Here is a 13,355-nt window from a genome sequence, read left to right as displayed (position 1 = left end):
TAGTACAATACATAATTAATTTGATGGGAAACAACTTTAAAATTAAGTTTACTATTTAGAAAGTTTCTTATTATATAGATAGATAGATACAAAAGAAAGATATTGGAACTCATTTTTAATTTGTATATCATAGCTAGCTTTTGTATAACTATTTTGGATATCACCCATTCTTTGTGCTTAGACTATATGATTTGGGGATGATTTTAATCCTATTTGTTTACATTTTCAATTAAATTCTTATCGTTAAAGTTGGTTTTAATTTTACTTAATTACTATATAGTTTCATTGAAATTAAACGAGAGCATGTTTGATATGCGTTAGTAATTGAGAGAATTATCTCATACTCTCTTATATTGTATTTTAAAAAAAATTAACCTAATTGAAAACTTGATGGATGAACTCTTATATGCTATTAAAAATTTGAATGCAACAACAAAAAAAAAAAAAAAAAAAAACAAAAGTAAAAATATATATGATGTCAAGTAGGTGTGAAAACGTAGTTTCTCGTAGACTTCAATAGGAACCAAAGTGATCAACTATTTAACTTTTCTTTTTTTTATCTAGCAACGTATGTTTATTTCAATAGCTAAGATTTAAAGGGGTATATAGTTGTTAACTCTACTTATTGTTTGGCCCCGTCAACTAAAGATATCAATTTCATGACATATTAACATTCTTACGTGTTGTCCTCCTCCCTAACTAAACAAATCGCTTAACAACTCTTTTGTATCAAACAAAGTTAACTACTCTTAATCTTTAAACGCATATGTCTCAATCAATCCAAACTTATCATAACATACAATCAAGATCAATTGAGAGAGTAAACCCATGCATTCAAGTATAGTTAGTGAGATCAAACTCACAAAACAAGGACAAAAAAGAAAATACATAATCGTCTCAATAAGTACCCAAACACCTTAACGTCTTTAAGGAATGAACGATCGAAACTAAATACCAACATTTTATATGAAAAACGAAACCTCCTCGATACTCTCTCTAATGATGTGAGGCATAGGTTAGTGATTGATGTAATATTTATACAAGAGGAGAGAGAGAGAGAGAGAGAGAGGTAGGGAGGTATCACAATCAAGAAGATTGGGTAAAAGATATGGGTTTGGAAGGAGGGGAGAGAGAGTTGGTTGTGTTGTTAATGGCTAATGGTTGTAATGGGTGTCGCTGTCCTAAGCCACCAACTATGGGCTCAGTCCTCTCCCAGGCCCAGTCGGTTGGAATGGGGACACTCACATCCCCTTCTACCTTCGACCCCACTTATCATGTGCCTCTCGGTCCCACCCCCCCCCCCCCCCCCCCCCCCCCTAATATCCTTCCTATAATATTCCGTACCCTAATGGTAATCCGTAACATTTATTTCAAGAGTTAGAATTTAATCAAGACAATGGAGTGTTAGATAATGTAAGTAATTATCTAAGATGAAACGGAAATAAAATCGTGAAGTAGTGTAAAAGAATGTTGGATGATTGGAAACTACTGGAACTAATTAAACGAGTTTTATATTACTGTATCTACTAATAATTGGGTCTAATTGGTATGTTTGCAATTGTGTATGTAGTTTCCGAAAAGAAATTGATTATAATTTGTATATTTGATTTGATTTGATTTTTTTTTTTGGGGTGAGGTATAAAGTGTTGTTGTTTGCCAAGACCTAAATGTCTGGTCTCTTAGATTTTATGTGTCATTGTCATTGTCTTCAAGGTAGGACAAGTTTCTTGATTTAGAGTAATTTAATTTAATTTTGGTATTTTGAGATTCGAATATAATTTTTTTTTTTTTTGAATTATTAGAGTGTGAAGATTTCAATTTTATGACAATTGAGTGATGATGATGATGAAAAGAAAATAATTTATTTTAATTTAATTTAGTAATTTAATTTTTAATAATAAGTTGGTTATTTTGTTAAATAATTAGTTAATGTAAAAACACAATAGAAATATAATGAAATGAAATGAACTTGAAAATTACTTTTTTTTTCTTCTTCGTCTTAAGAGGTTCATATAATTTGCCTTCATTTATCAATAATTATTAATTAGCATTCGTTTTGTTTTCTTTTTTTTTTTTTCAAGGAAAACTTTAGGAATGTGGAATAATCATGTCATGACATAATTCTAAATTCAAAGGCATAATAATTTTCTCAGTAAATAAATATTAATCAAAAAGTAAATTTCTCTCGCAATACCATTACTAGAAGTGTTTATTTTTTTCTCGATCGTTAAGAAAATACCAAAGACGCTTAACATTTGCAAATGATACAACAAATAAGATTTTACCAACAAAAATACGAAATTTCTGTATTTGATCAAATAACATAAAAAAAATTATTTTAAATAATAAAATGATTATAAATATTTACAAATATAATAAAATATTACCATTTAATCTATTTATTGTATTTATATATATTAATTAATTTATTTTGTTGTATATGAAAATAACTCAATAATATCACTCATATATATATATATATATATATATATATATATATATATATATATATAGAAATAATACTAATCACTAAAATAGTAAAAGGCAAAGCATTAATTAATGGATACAACTTGTTTGGTTCCTTATTAATTGCCCTTTGACCCATAATTGAAGACTTTTTTTTTATGTAGAAGTAATTACCCCAACATTATTTAAATTAATTCCAAAAATGGATCCAATTAGTTGTGCTTTATATGGTAATTAGTACACAAATTAAATTTATAAACTTCATCCTCCATTACACATTTTTCTTGGTCCCCTTATTTCCTCACAACATAATTTAATCATTTACCTTAATTCTCATTAATTAATTAATTCACCCAAAAAAAAAATCTAGATTTGTTTTTCAAACTCAATTTAGTTACTTACTTACAACTAATTAATTCCATCATTAGACATAACAAAATATAATTATAATAATTAAGGATATGCTCTATATATTAGTGTCTACTAATCACATTCATAATTTGATATACATACGTTGTCAAATGATGTATTAATTTCCTCCTATATGTATTATAGATTAGCAAATTATAAAAGCATAGTTAGACTCGGTACCAGAAATATAAAGGTTAGTAAATTATTATGCCAAAAGAAAAATATATTGAATTTTTTTTTAAGATATTGTTGAGATACATCGGAACCTAAATTTTGTCTTTTTAATTGTATTTTTTTTTTCATTTTTGACAATTTATGAGACGGCGATTGGAACTTCTGACCTCGAAATTATTTACATACATATTTGATGTCAATTGAAATTCTTATTTTGATGATTTTTTTTTTACTAAATTTAATAATATAGGAAAGTAAAGATTTGAAATTTTTTACTTCGGAAATAATATATTTAGCCTAAAAATATTTAAATTTTTTAAAAATATATATAGATGAATGAAAAAAAGAGGATTAAATTCATTCTTTATATAGTAGAAAATATTTGAAAATTAAAGAATTGGGGAAAAAAACGTTATATAGTGAAAATATGAAATAATTGAAAGAAATATTTTTCCATTTAAAATGAATAATACAAAGTGAGAATTTTTGTCGGAAAAAAAAAGTGGAATTAAATATGAGGGAAAATTGTACAAATAGTACAAATACTAAAGTACCAAAAAATCACATTCGTGAAAAAGGAAATAAAGGGAAATTTTTTTTTAAAAAAGTACTTAAACGAGAAGCTAGGGTTTCCTATGCATCCGACCTATTCTTCGTCGTACCTTTTTTAAAACATCATTTTCTTCATAAATAAACATCGATTTGTTGGAGTCAGTTTTTCAATCAAACCGAACAGGCTAGAATCATTTTAGTAAATGTCCAAACCGATTTCGACCATAAAGAAACATCGGTTGATCGGTTGGTTTGAATCGAATTTAAAATGTTAATCCAACACCAACTGAACCTCTAATTATCTCTGCCTGTCTGCCTTCGATTTGGTTGGTTTGGTACGGTCAACTCGATTTTTCAGTCTATCGTGTTCATCGACCCCTACTCTACATTTTGAAATTCGTTCAATTTTATAAATTTACTCTTCAATATTAGTTTATTGTTGATTAAAAAAAAACCGTATTCTAACAAAACCTTTTATTTTATTATTTTCATATAATTATGATTATTATTTAATCGATATAAAAAAATATATAAACTAAAATTAAGCAAATATATTTAAACCTTTTATTTAATTTTCTAAGGATATTCAACATTGTGTTTTACGCTACTAAGTGCTTAAATTTTTGAAAATTTTCATTTCAAATAATATTGAATTTCAACTATATATATATAATAAGAATTGTTGCTGTTGTCGTTCATTTGAATCCAAAAACGTATCAATCACTAGCACATCATTGCTAAAATCATTTACCTCTTACATTTATTTAAAATGACGTTACGTGCGAATTACATATAGTATTTTTTTTAATATCAGTCTAATTGAAATGTTTCAATGCACTTAACCAATATCTTTTCTTTAATTTAAAAAAATAAATTTACATAACAATTTTAAAAATAGAAGATTGAATCTACGACATATGAAAAAACATATTAATTAGTGTTGATCGAAAGATAGAGTTAAATTAGGGTTTGAATAAAAAGTTAGATTGGAATATTTGGATGGTAAATAGAAACATAATTTGTGAATTTGTGGAAGTGAACATTTAGAAATGGACAAAAATGTAAGATGGGGGTATCAATAGACAACAACAACAACAATAATAATAATGCACATAAAATTGTGTGTATGTATATGTCTTTGTCTAATTCTTAATAGTGAAACAAATTTGGTCCCAAACACAAATGAAGGCCACTAAATGAGAAGCCCATGTGATTTTTTTTTTCTTTTTAATTTTAGTTTTCTTTCTAATTTTTATTTTTATTTTTATTTTCTATTTGATATATCAATAATTCAATTTAACTAAAACCCACTTTTTTTCTTTTTTTTTTTTTTTGCATTTTCTATTTTTTTTTTCTTTTTGATTTAATTCTCATTTTTCTCAATCATTTTGCTAAATCATAGAGGGATTTTTTTTTTTTTAATTTTAATTGTTGCATTCTTTTTATTTGATGTGTTTAATTGTATTAAGTTGAGATTTGGGATTTGTGTTAAATTTAATAATTAATTAAAATTAGGGTAGCAAAATAAATCATCACTTTATGTGTTTTTTTAGAGATAATAATTTTAGTTTGATTGAAAATAGCAAATTTTTATTTTCTTCAAACTTATTTTAAGAAAAGAAAATTCGTATATTTAAATACTTTTTAAGTAAAACTTAGTCTTATAAAAATATTACCTTTCCAATCCTAAAGTTTATATTTGAAGTTAAATTATGAAATTGATCCTTGTTACATTAAATTTCTTCAAAAATGTTGTGGAATACTTAATATTTAAAATAAGTTTAGAATATGGTTTAAATAAATTTTAAAAAAAGAGAGAGAGAAATGGCAAAAAGATAAAAGGGGTGGAAATGTAGAGATGAATAATTATGAAAGTAATGGACACAATGGAATGAGTTGGAATCGCAATTATGGCAAACTGATTTGTCTGTGGGAACCGAAAAAACCGAACTTATAAATATGTTTTTTCTTTATGGAAAAACAAAAACAAAATACATTATATTAATTATTAATCAAAGGTTAGTTTTTTAAATAATGGAAATATTGAATAAAGTAAAATTATGTTGAAGGTCAAAAGAAAGTATGAATGAGAATTTGCAATGTGTTTATTGGTTTAGGATGAAAATTGATATTCAATTGTAATAGACTGCAATTGGTGAATATAATTGAGTTGTCTTTCTCATATTTATTTAAAACTATGAATTTTGTTAAATTTATTGTTATCGTTATAGTATGAATTTTTTTTTTTAAATGGGTTTAGGTTAAGTTACCATTAGGAGTAAGCTAAATAGACCGAAAAATCGAATAAAACGACCAAGATTGATTTAACCAAAAACGGTCGGTTAAGAGATAAGGATGAGTTTCGTCGGTGTTGCTTTAAGAAAAATTGAAACTAACAACATTTTAAACAAATTTCAAAGACTTAGATCAACTTCAACTGATCGATCGATCAACCATCGGTCAGTTTGTATTCGTTCATGGTTGAAGTCAGTGGCAATTTGGTCGAAAAATTAATTCCGACATACCAATGCTCACCCCTAGTTTTCATAATCATAACCTAAACCATAAATAGTTGAGTAAATGTGTGAAAATTCTTGGACTTTTCTCTAAAAAGAATAATAGCAATTGTAATCATACTTCAACCCACAACAATAACAGTAATAGTACAACGTTCTTCTCTAACACAGTAAAGATTGATTACCTTCTGCTCGTCATTTTTGTTTAACACAAATTTGAACAATACATGCCTATTAGTAATGATGAGATGCAAAACACAAACAAACATCAAAGGTTATGTTAACATAAGAGTGGGGAGGGTAATAACGTAATTTGAAGGGGAATTGAAAAGGTCGCCGTCAGGTCAGCTTTGCATTGAATAAAATGAGAGTGAATTATGCACATGCAAAGCCCCAAAAGCATATTTCCCACCCAATTCCCCAACTTTGAAATCAAAATAATTTATACCATCCTTTTAGATATTTTCTTTTTCTCTTTTAGATATTAAACCAAATTTTATCCATTCCCTTTCCCCTTTTTCTATTTTATTAATTAATTACATTTCTTTTATATATAAAAACTATTTTCTATGGGTCTCTTTCCATTTATTTAAGTCTTCCTTACCATCTCAATCTCACTTCTCCCCAAATAAATATACTAATTGGTTAAGACTTTAAATTATGTGTTGAAAAGAAAACGCTATGCTGAAACTTCACTCGAATATTACTATTAGGCCAAGGCCCAAAAGAGTTAATGGGCCAAGAATAAGAAAGGAAGGCATTCCAACATATTAGTTTAGGGAGGGGCCGCGCGAACGCAGGCCCACCACAGGAACAAACAACGACGTAGGCTCTGCCACCTGGGCAGACCTTAAGTGGGCAAGCCTCCAAATGTGCAATGGAGGTCACCAACTTAGGACATAGGCCTTAGTGATCGCCCATTGACCCCGTCCAGGTAAGTATGTTTCTCTGTTGTTACTGTCTTCTATTTTATACTCCCACTCCCCACGCTTATCTTTGAATTCCTTCGATGTGGGATTCACCCACTCAAACCACACGTGCATATGTAAGGTTTTAGATCGATCCCCCCTCTTAGTATTGTTGATATATATGTTATATAAAGTTGTTATCATCAATCCTTGTAGTGGTAATACATAATGATATATGTTCAAATAAATGGTGAATGATTAGATTCATTACATTTATAAAGACATTTTTAATGGAAAAAAAAAGAAAAAAAAGAAACAAACATTTTAAAAGTCGAAAACAAAACTATTTCAAAGAAAATTTGAAAAGATTTAAAAGTCGATTATAAAGATGCATAATGAATACCTTCGAGCTACATTCTAGTGGGATGTGGAATTAGTCGGAACAAAATTATAAGATTTTGTAAGCATAAAGGTTGGAAGTTATTGTTATCATACCTCATGATAATACATAAATTAAAAAGATGTTTTTTAAGTGAAAAAGAGAACACAAGTATTAAGTTCCAAAAAAATCAATGTCGACCAAAACTTCAAACATCAGCTTCAAAAAATCAATGTCTACCCAAACTTCAACGTGAGCTAACAGAGGATAGTTGCCAGTTCACATGAAGATATCAGGCTTTCTTATGCATAAATTTTAGTAGAAAATCCATTTTTTTTCCCTTCCATTTCAAGTAGGTAGTTGGTTTTAAGCCCAAATTGGTTTTAATGTTCAACCTGAAAAAGAATGATACTCAGCACACAGGAACATTGCTAGTTTAACTCAATAGCAGTAAGTTACACCAACCAAATGAAGAACACAAGTATCTCATCTTCATCTCATGGTTCTAAAAACACATTTTGTCTTCAAAAAGAAGTCACCAAATTTACTGCCAAAAGGAAGTTCTGGTGTTTTTAGACATGTAACCAACACAAAACATGTTAGAGGTTTATGTACATCCATGGCCATTTCCTGCACAAGCAAAAGAGAAATATGTAAACGGGCGCTGATGATTCTCTGCACATTTCGCTTTCTAACCTTTCAGACAGCTTCTTCTTCTTCTTCCTCTTCCTCTTCCTCCTCTCCTCCTCTTAACTGTTGGATTGCATTGTACAACTTCCTCCGAGACCCGACAGAGAATACACCGATCTCTTTAAGATCTTCAATGGTCAGCAATGGTAAAGCTTCCTCATCCACCTCGTGAATCTCAAACACACCAGCATACTTGCCAAATCCAACCTCCTCCAACCATCTACTAACAACATTAGTATCATTGTCTTCTAATCTCATCTTAACCAGCACGTTACCAGATTTACGCCGAGCCTTCTCGCTAGTGAATCGTGCAGCATTGTTTAACTCACGCTCTTGACGTGTCGGTTGATCAATGCCGCATTCCTCTTTACTGGTGGTTGGTGTCTGATGATCAGAGGAGTCACCAAAACCATTAGCAGAATTACCTGTCCCTTCACATTCTTTCTCATCTATTGAGTAGCCATCCGAGCTATGTTTCGAACTCCAACTACCAGGAAGAATGGCATAGCCAACATTTTTACTACGTCCCCGACGCTTCTTATCTCTACATTTCCTAGTCACATCGCTAAACTTCAGGCTAGATTTGGTCATATCAATTAACTCAGTTGAAATCGGACATTCCAAAGGCAATTCTGAAAAATTGGGGTTATTTTTGTTCTCTTCATTCAGCTGCAACTCTGTTGAAATTTGTGGAGAGACACCCAGTTCAGAGACTGTAAGCTTGGGAGATGATGGTTCCAATTCTCCAAAAACAATGGGGTTGTCTTCATTATCCACAGATTGATCTAATTCATGTTTCCATTCCTTATGAGCTAACTTTTCTCTAGTGCTGTGAGAAAACCCACAAGCCCAAGCTGCAGATATGTCCCCAATTTCCCCTAGCCTAACATTTGGACGCCTTTGTCTCTTAGAGCTCATCACATTCATAACCAACATGATTCCTAGAAAAACCAGAGAACAAAACTTAAAAAAAAAACCCTAATTCACGAAGGAACTAAACTTGAGTCTTACTTCCACTTAGATTCACATTTCACACTACACCAGCACTCAAAAGGAACACACTAAATAGAATCCCAACAACGTGAAATGGGTAATTTGCAACAAGAAATAGAATCAAAACGAAACATTCCCAATCCACGAAGAAACAACAAACCCAGAAATAGTTTGAATCGAAAAGCAAAAATAGAAGAATCAAACCTTAAAATCGCAGAAGAACTTCCACCACAGAGTGAAAAATTGAGTGTGTTCCTTCAGTCCCAACACCGAGGATCCTGGATTTCTGTCAACAAAAACTCGTTGAATTGGATTAACAGGACTTTATCGCTGTACGGGAACACGTACGAATTCAATCCAAGGGACAAAATCGAGAGAGAGAAACAAATCAATGAGATGGGAAAACAAAGAAGAAAGATCCAATTCAGAAGTGGGTTTTGGCTAGTTTTGCTCTTTCTCTGGGATTATAAGACGGATTCAAGAATGGGAAAAAAGGGGTGACTTGAAATCGAAAGATTTCAATCGAGTCAATGCGAATGATGAGGTAGATGGTTGTGTGAAGTGGGGTGCGGTGTAAGATGGGCGTGGCGAGATGTGGTTGGAGAAAATGGAAGGTTACAGAGAAAAAAGGGAAAAATTGTTAACAGAGGATGGAATTTTGGGGGGACAAGACAAAGGGGAAAGAGATTTTTAAAGAGGAAACAGTGGGGAAAGAGTGGAAATGGAGAATAATTGGAAGAAAAGAGGAGGAGGAAGGAAAGAAGAGGGATTGTCGTGGAAGGTTCTTGAAACTCCCAATGGATAACTATGAGAAAAACATTGGCTTTGTGAAAACAAAAGCTACAGCACATGGGATAAGACTAAAAACACTTTTCCCCTTAAACTTCCCCCAATTTTTTGGGAAATTGCCAAAAATAGGTTAAAAAAAGAGATTTAAATGAATTTTGGGACAAGTTTTCAAAAGAAAGACTTTTAGGACAATTTGGGTGTGAATAGACAAAAATGCCCTTCCTTAAATTTCCCTCTTCCACGTTGCTTTCCCTTCTCTCCACCATCGATTCCTTCTCTTTCGCGTACGTTCCCTTTCCCTTCTCTTTTCTTTCGTGTAGAACACCTGAACCTACTCCGGCCATCGTCACTTGCCCATCGTCACTTGCCCATCGTCGCTTGCCCATCGTCGTTTGCCCTTCGTCGCTTGCCCTTCGTCGCTTGCCCTTCGTTGGTCGTTGTCCAGTGCATTTCGTCGCTCCTATTCGGACCATTCAATCAACTTCGAGCGTTTTATTTAGGTGAGTTTCATGTCTAACCGATTTTCAATTTATCTGCTGTAAGTAAATGTTTGTTAGGGTATTTGGTGCTATTTTCATCCGTAATTGTCTGGTTTTTGGAATTGGACTTATTTGCCGTAAATTAGTTTAGTCAAATTTTGGTTTTAGGTTCTTAGAAAGTTCAATGTTCAATGGGTAGTGAAAAATGAATTGAACTAGATTTAGTTGGATCAAATAGAGGAGGAGTAAGCAATAGGAATAGAAGGAATGAAGGTTTTTTTTTTTTATCTCGCACGTTTTTTTTTAATCTCGCACCTATCTCGCACGTATCTCGCACGTTCCGAACTTTCACTATTTATTTCAAAATCAACTTGGTACACCTCCTAATCCATTTACAGCTATTCTTTGCATGTTTAGTAACTCTCTTAGGCCCTCATGCTTTATCTCGCACGTATCTCGCACGTATCTCGCACGTATCTCGCACGTTCCGAACTTTCACTATTTATTTCAAAATCAACTTGGTACACCTCCTAATCCATTTACAGCTATTCTTTGCATGTTTAGTAACTCTCTTAGGCCCTCATGCTTTATCTCGCACGTATCTCGCACGTATCTCGCACACATCTCGCACGTATCTCGCACACATCTCGCACGTTCCAAACTTCCACTATTTATTTCAAAATCAAATTGGTACACCTCCTAATTCATTTCTTTACATCTTGCACGCATTTTGTAGGTTCTTAAGTTCAAATCAATTTTTGAAGATACAAAAGTACTTAAGGTAGTTTAAGGATGGCACATGTTCGGATTTTAGTGCGTCACGGTGGTGAATGGGATGAGGGACGAAGAAAATATGAAGGAGGAGTGTTAAAAGGCATTGTTGTCCCTAAAGAAATAACACACAAAGATTTACAGTCTGAACTATATGACCTTGCAGAAGTTGACCCTACAAAGTTCGACATAAAGATAAGATGTATATATGAGATCAAAGGGGAAAAGGAAGCTCCTCCATTTGAGTTAAGCAATGACCGTGATTTGAAGTTTTATATTCTTAGTGAAAATCCATTGGAGGTCCCCCTATACCTATCGTTTGAGCCTACAAGCAATCGAAGCATGAAAGTGTTAAACAAAGATTACAATTCAGTATCTGGGAGCAACCAAGTTCAAAATTTAAACCCTCATCCTCCTCCAATTGGAATGGATAGATTAGATGAGAATGAAGTTGATATTGGTGAAGTTGAGGGTGGCTTGTGTCATAACATGATAGGGACCAATTCGGCTATATGGGAATCATATGAGTCATATCATTCAATAGACGATACTTTTACATTGGAGTCAGTTGAGATGTACAGTGAATTGTTTGACATCCCAGAACAAAGAGATGCTCCTACAAAAGATTGCAAAGGAAAAGGTAAAGTTGACTACAGGTCCTCTAGTCGGAAGTTGAAGACAAAAGGAAGTGGCTGGTCGGAAGAAAGCTCTACAAGTGAAGAGTTGGATGTAGGACAAATATTTTTTTGCAAGAGAGATTTGTCAATGAGATTAAGTGTGTTGGCAATGAAAAAAAATTTTCAGTTTGTAGTAAAAAAGTCTACAAAAGAGGTTTTTTTCGTTAGATGCATCGACAACAAGTGTGGTTGGAGATTGCGAGCGGTTAGACTGAAGGATTCAAATATATTCAAGATTAAAAAGTATGTGAAAGTTCATTCATGTTCTCTTGAGTTTTTGAATCGTGACCATAGGCAAGCAAAATCTTGGGTTGTTGGAGAATTAATAAAGTCCAAATTCAAGGGACCCGGTCGCATATACAAACCACGTGATATCATAGAAGACATGAGGCAAGACTATGGCATAAATATGAGTTATGAGAAAGCATGGCGTGCCAGAGAAAATGCATATGAACGAGTGCGAGGGTCTCCTGAAGAGTCATATAATCTTTTGCGTAGATATGGTGAAGCACTCAAATTTACAAATTCAGGTACAATATTTCACATGGAACTCGAAGATGATCGTTTCTTTAAATATCTTTTTATGGCTGTTGGTGCATGTGTTAGAGGATTCTTAAATTGCATTAGACCGGTCATAGTCATGGACGGAACATTTCTTAAGAACAAATATCGGGGTCAGTTGATAGTGGCCGTTTGTTTAGATGGTAACAATCAGATCTATCCTCTAGCCTTTGGAGTAGTTGATAGAGAAACAGATGACTCAATACAGTGGTTCTTAGAAAAATTGAAAGGTGCAATAGGGGAGGTGCCTAATCTAGGCTTTGTGACAGATCGGAAAACATGCTTCGCCAAGGGTATTTCATCAGTTTTCCCCTCTGCATTCCACGGCCTTTGTGTCCAACATTTGAGTCAAAATTTGCATGATAAATATAAGAATGACACGGTTGCTACTTTGTTTTATAATGCATCGAGAACATATCGTGAATCAACGTTTGTTGAAGCGTGGAGACATCTTCTTTCATTTCCTAATGGTTCAGGGAAATATTTAAATGATGTTGGAATAGCACGATGGTCTCGTGTTCACTGCCCAGGAAGACGGTATAACATGATGATAACAAATATAGCGAAGTCCATGAATTCTATACTGAAAGAACCTAGAGATTTGCCTATTGCTTCATTCCTTGAAAATGTTCGAGCTTTGCTACAACGTTGGTTTTGGGAGCGTCGAGAAGAAGGCATTAAAGTGACGTCTACATTGACCAAATGAGCAGAGTTAGTTATTCAAAAGAAACAAGAAGGAGCTTTGACAATGAAGGTCAACCCAATTGACTGTTACCAATTTCATGTCAAAGATTTAGATAAGGAGGAGGTCGTAAACCTTCAGACTAAAGAATGCACTTGCAAGGAGTTTCAAGCTGAGCAACTACCATGCTCACATGCCATTGCTGCAGCACGGGTTCGTAATATAAATGTTTATAGTTTATGTGCTAATTATTACACTAATGAATGTTTGTTGGCTGCATATGCGGAGGCCGTCTACCCAGTTAGGA

At 32.5% G+C, this 13,355-nt stretch overlaps 1 protein-coding gene and 1 non-coding gene across 2 annotated transcripts; both read right to left on the bottom strand.

Annotated features, from left to right (window-relative positions):
* Positions 1-6,898: 6,898 nt before the first annotated feature.
* LOC127148323 (U1 spliceosomal RNA) lies at positions 6,899-7,061 on the bottom strand. Its single transcript, XR_007819202.1, has one exon. It is a non-coding gene; the product is annotated as a U1 spliceosomal RNA (small nuclear RNA).
* A 764-nt stretch (positions 7,062-7,825) lies between these two features.
* On the bottom strand, positions 7,826-9,916 carry LOC103494071 (uncharacterized). Its single transcript, XM_008455096.3, has 2 exons — positions 9,294-9,916; positions 7,826-9,037 (listed from the first exon to the last, which is right to left on the bottom strand). Exon 2 carries the CDS (start codon positions 9,030-9,032, stop codon positions 8,106-8,108), a length of 927 nt encoding a protein of 308 aa, XP_008453318.2. The 5' UTR covers positions 9,033-9,037; positions 9,294-9,916; the 3' UTR covers positions 7,826-8,105.
* Between the last annotated feature and the right edge of the window lie 3,439 nt (positions 9,917-13,355).

Source organism: Cucumis melo, chromosome 2 (genome assembly GCF_025177605.1).
Source record: "Cucumis melo cultivar AY chromosome 2, USDA_Cmelo_AY_1.0, whole genome shotgun sequence".
NCBI classification, from domain to species: Eukaryota; Viridiplantae; Streptophyta; class Magnoliopsida; order Cucurbitales; family Cucurbitaceae; genus Cucumis; species Cucumis melo.
The sequence above is the reverse complement of the archived record's forward strand: the minus strand, read 5'-3'. Positions and strand labels throughout refer to the sequence as shown.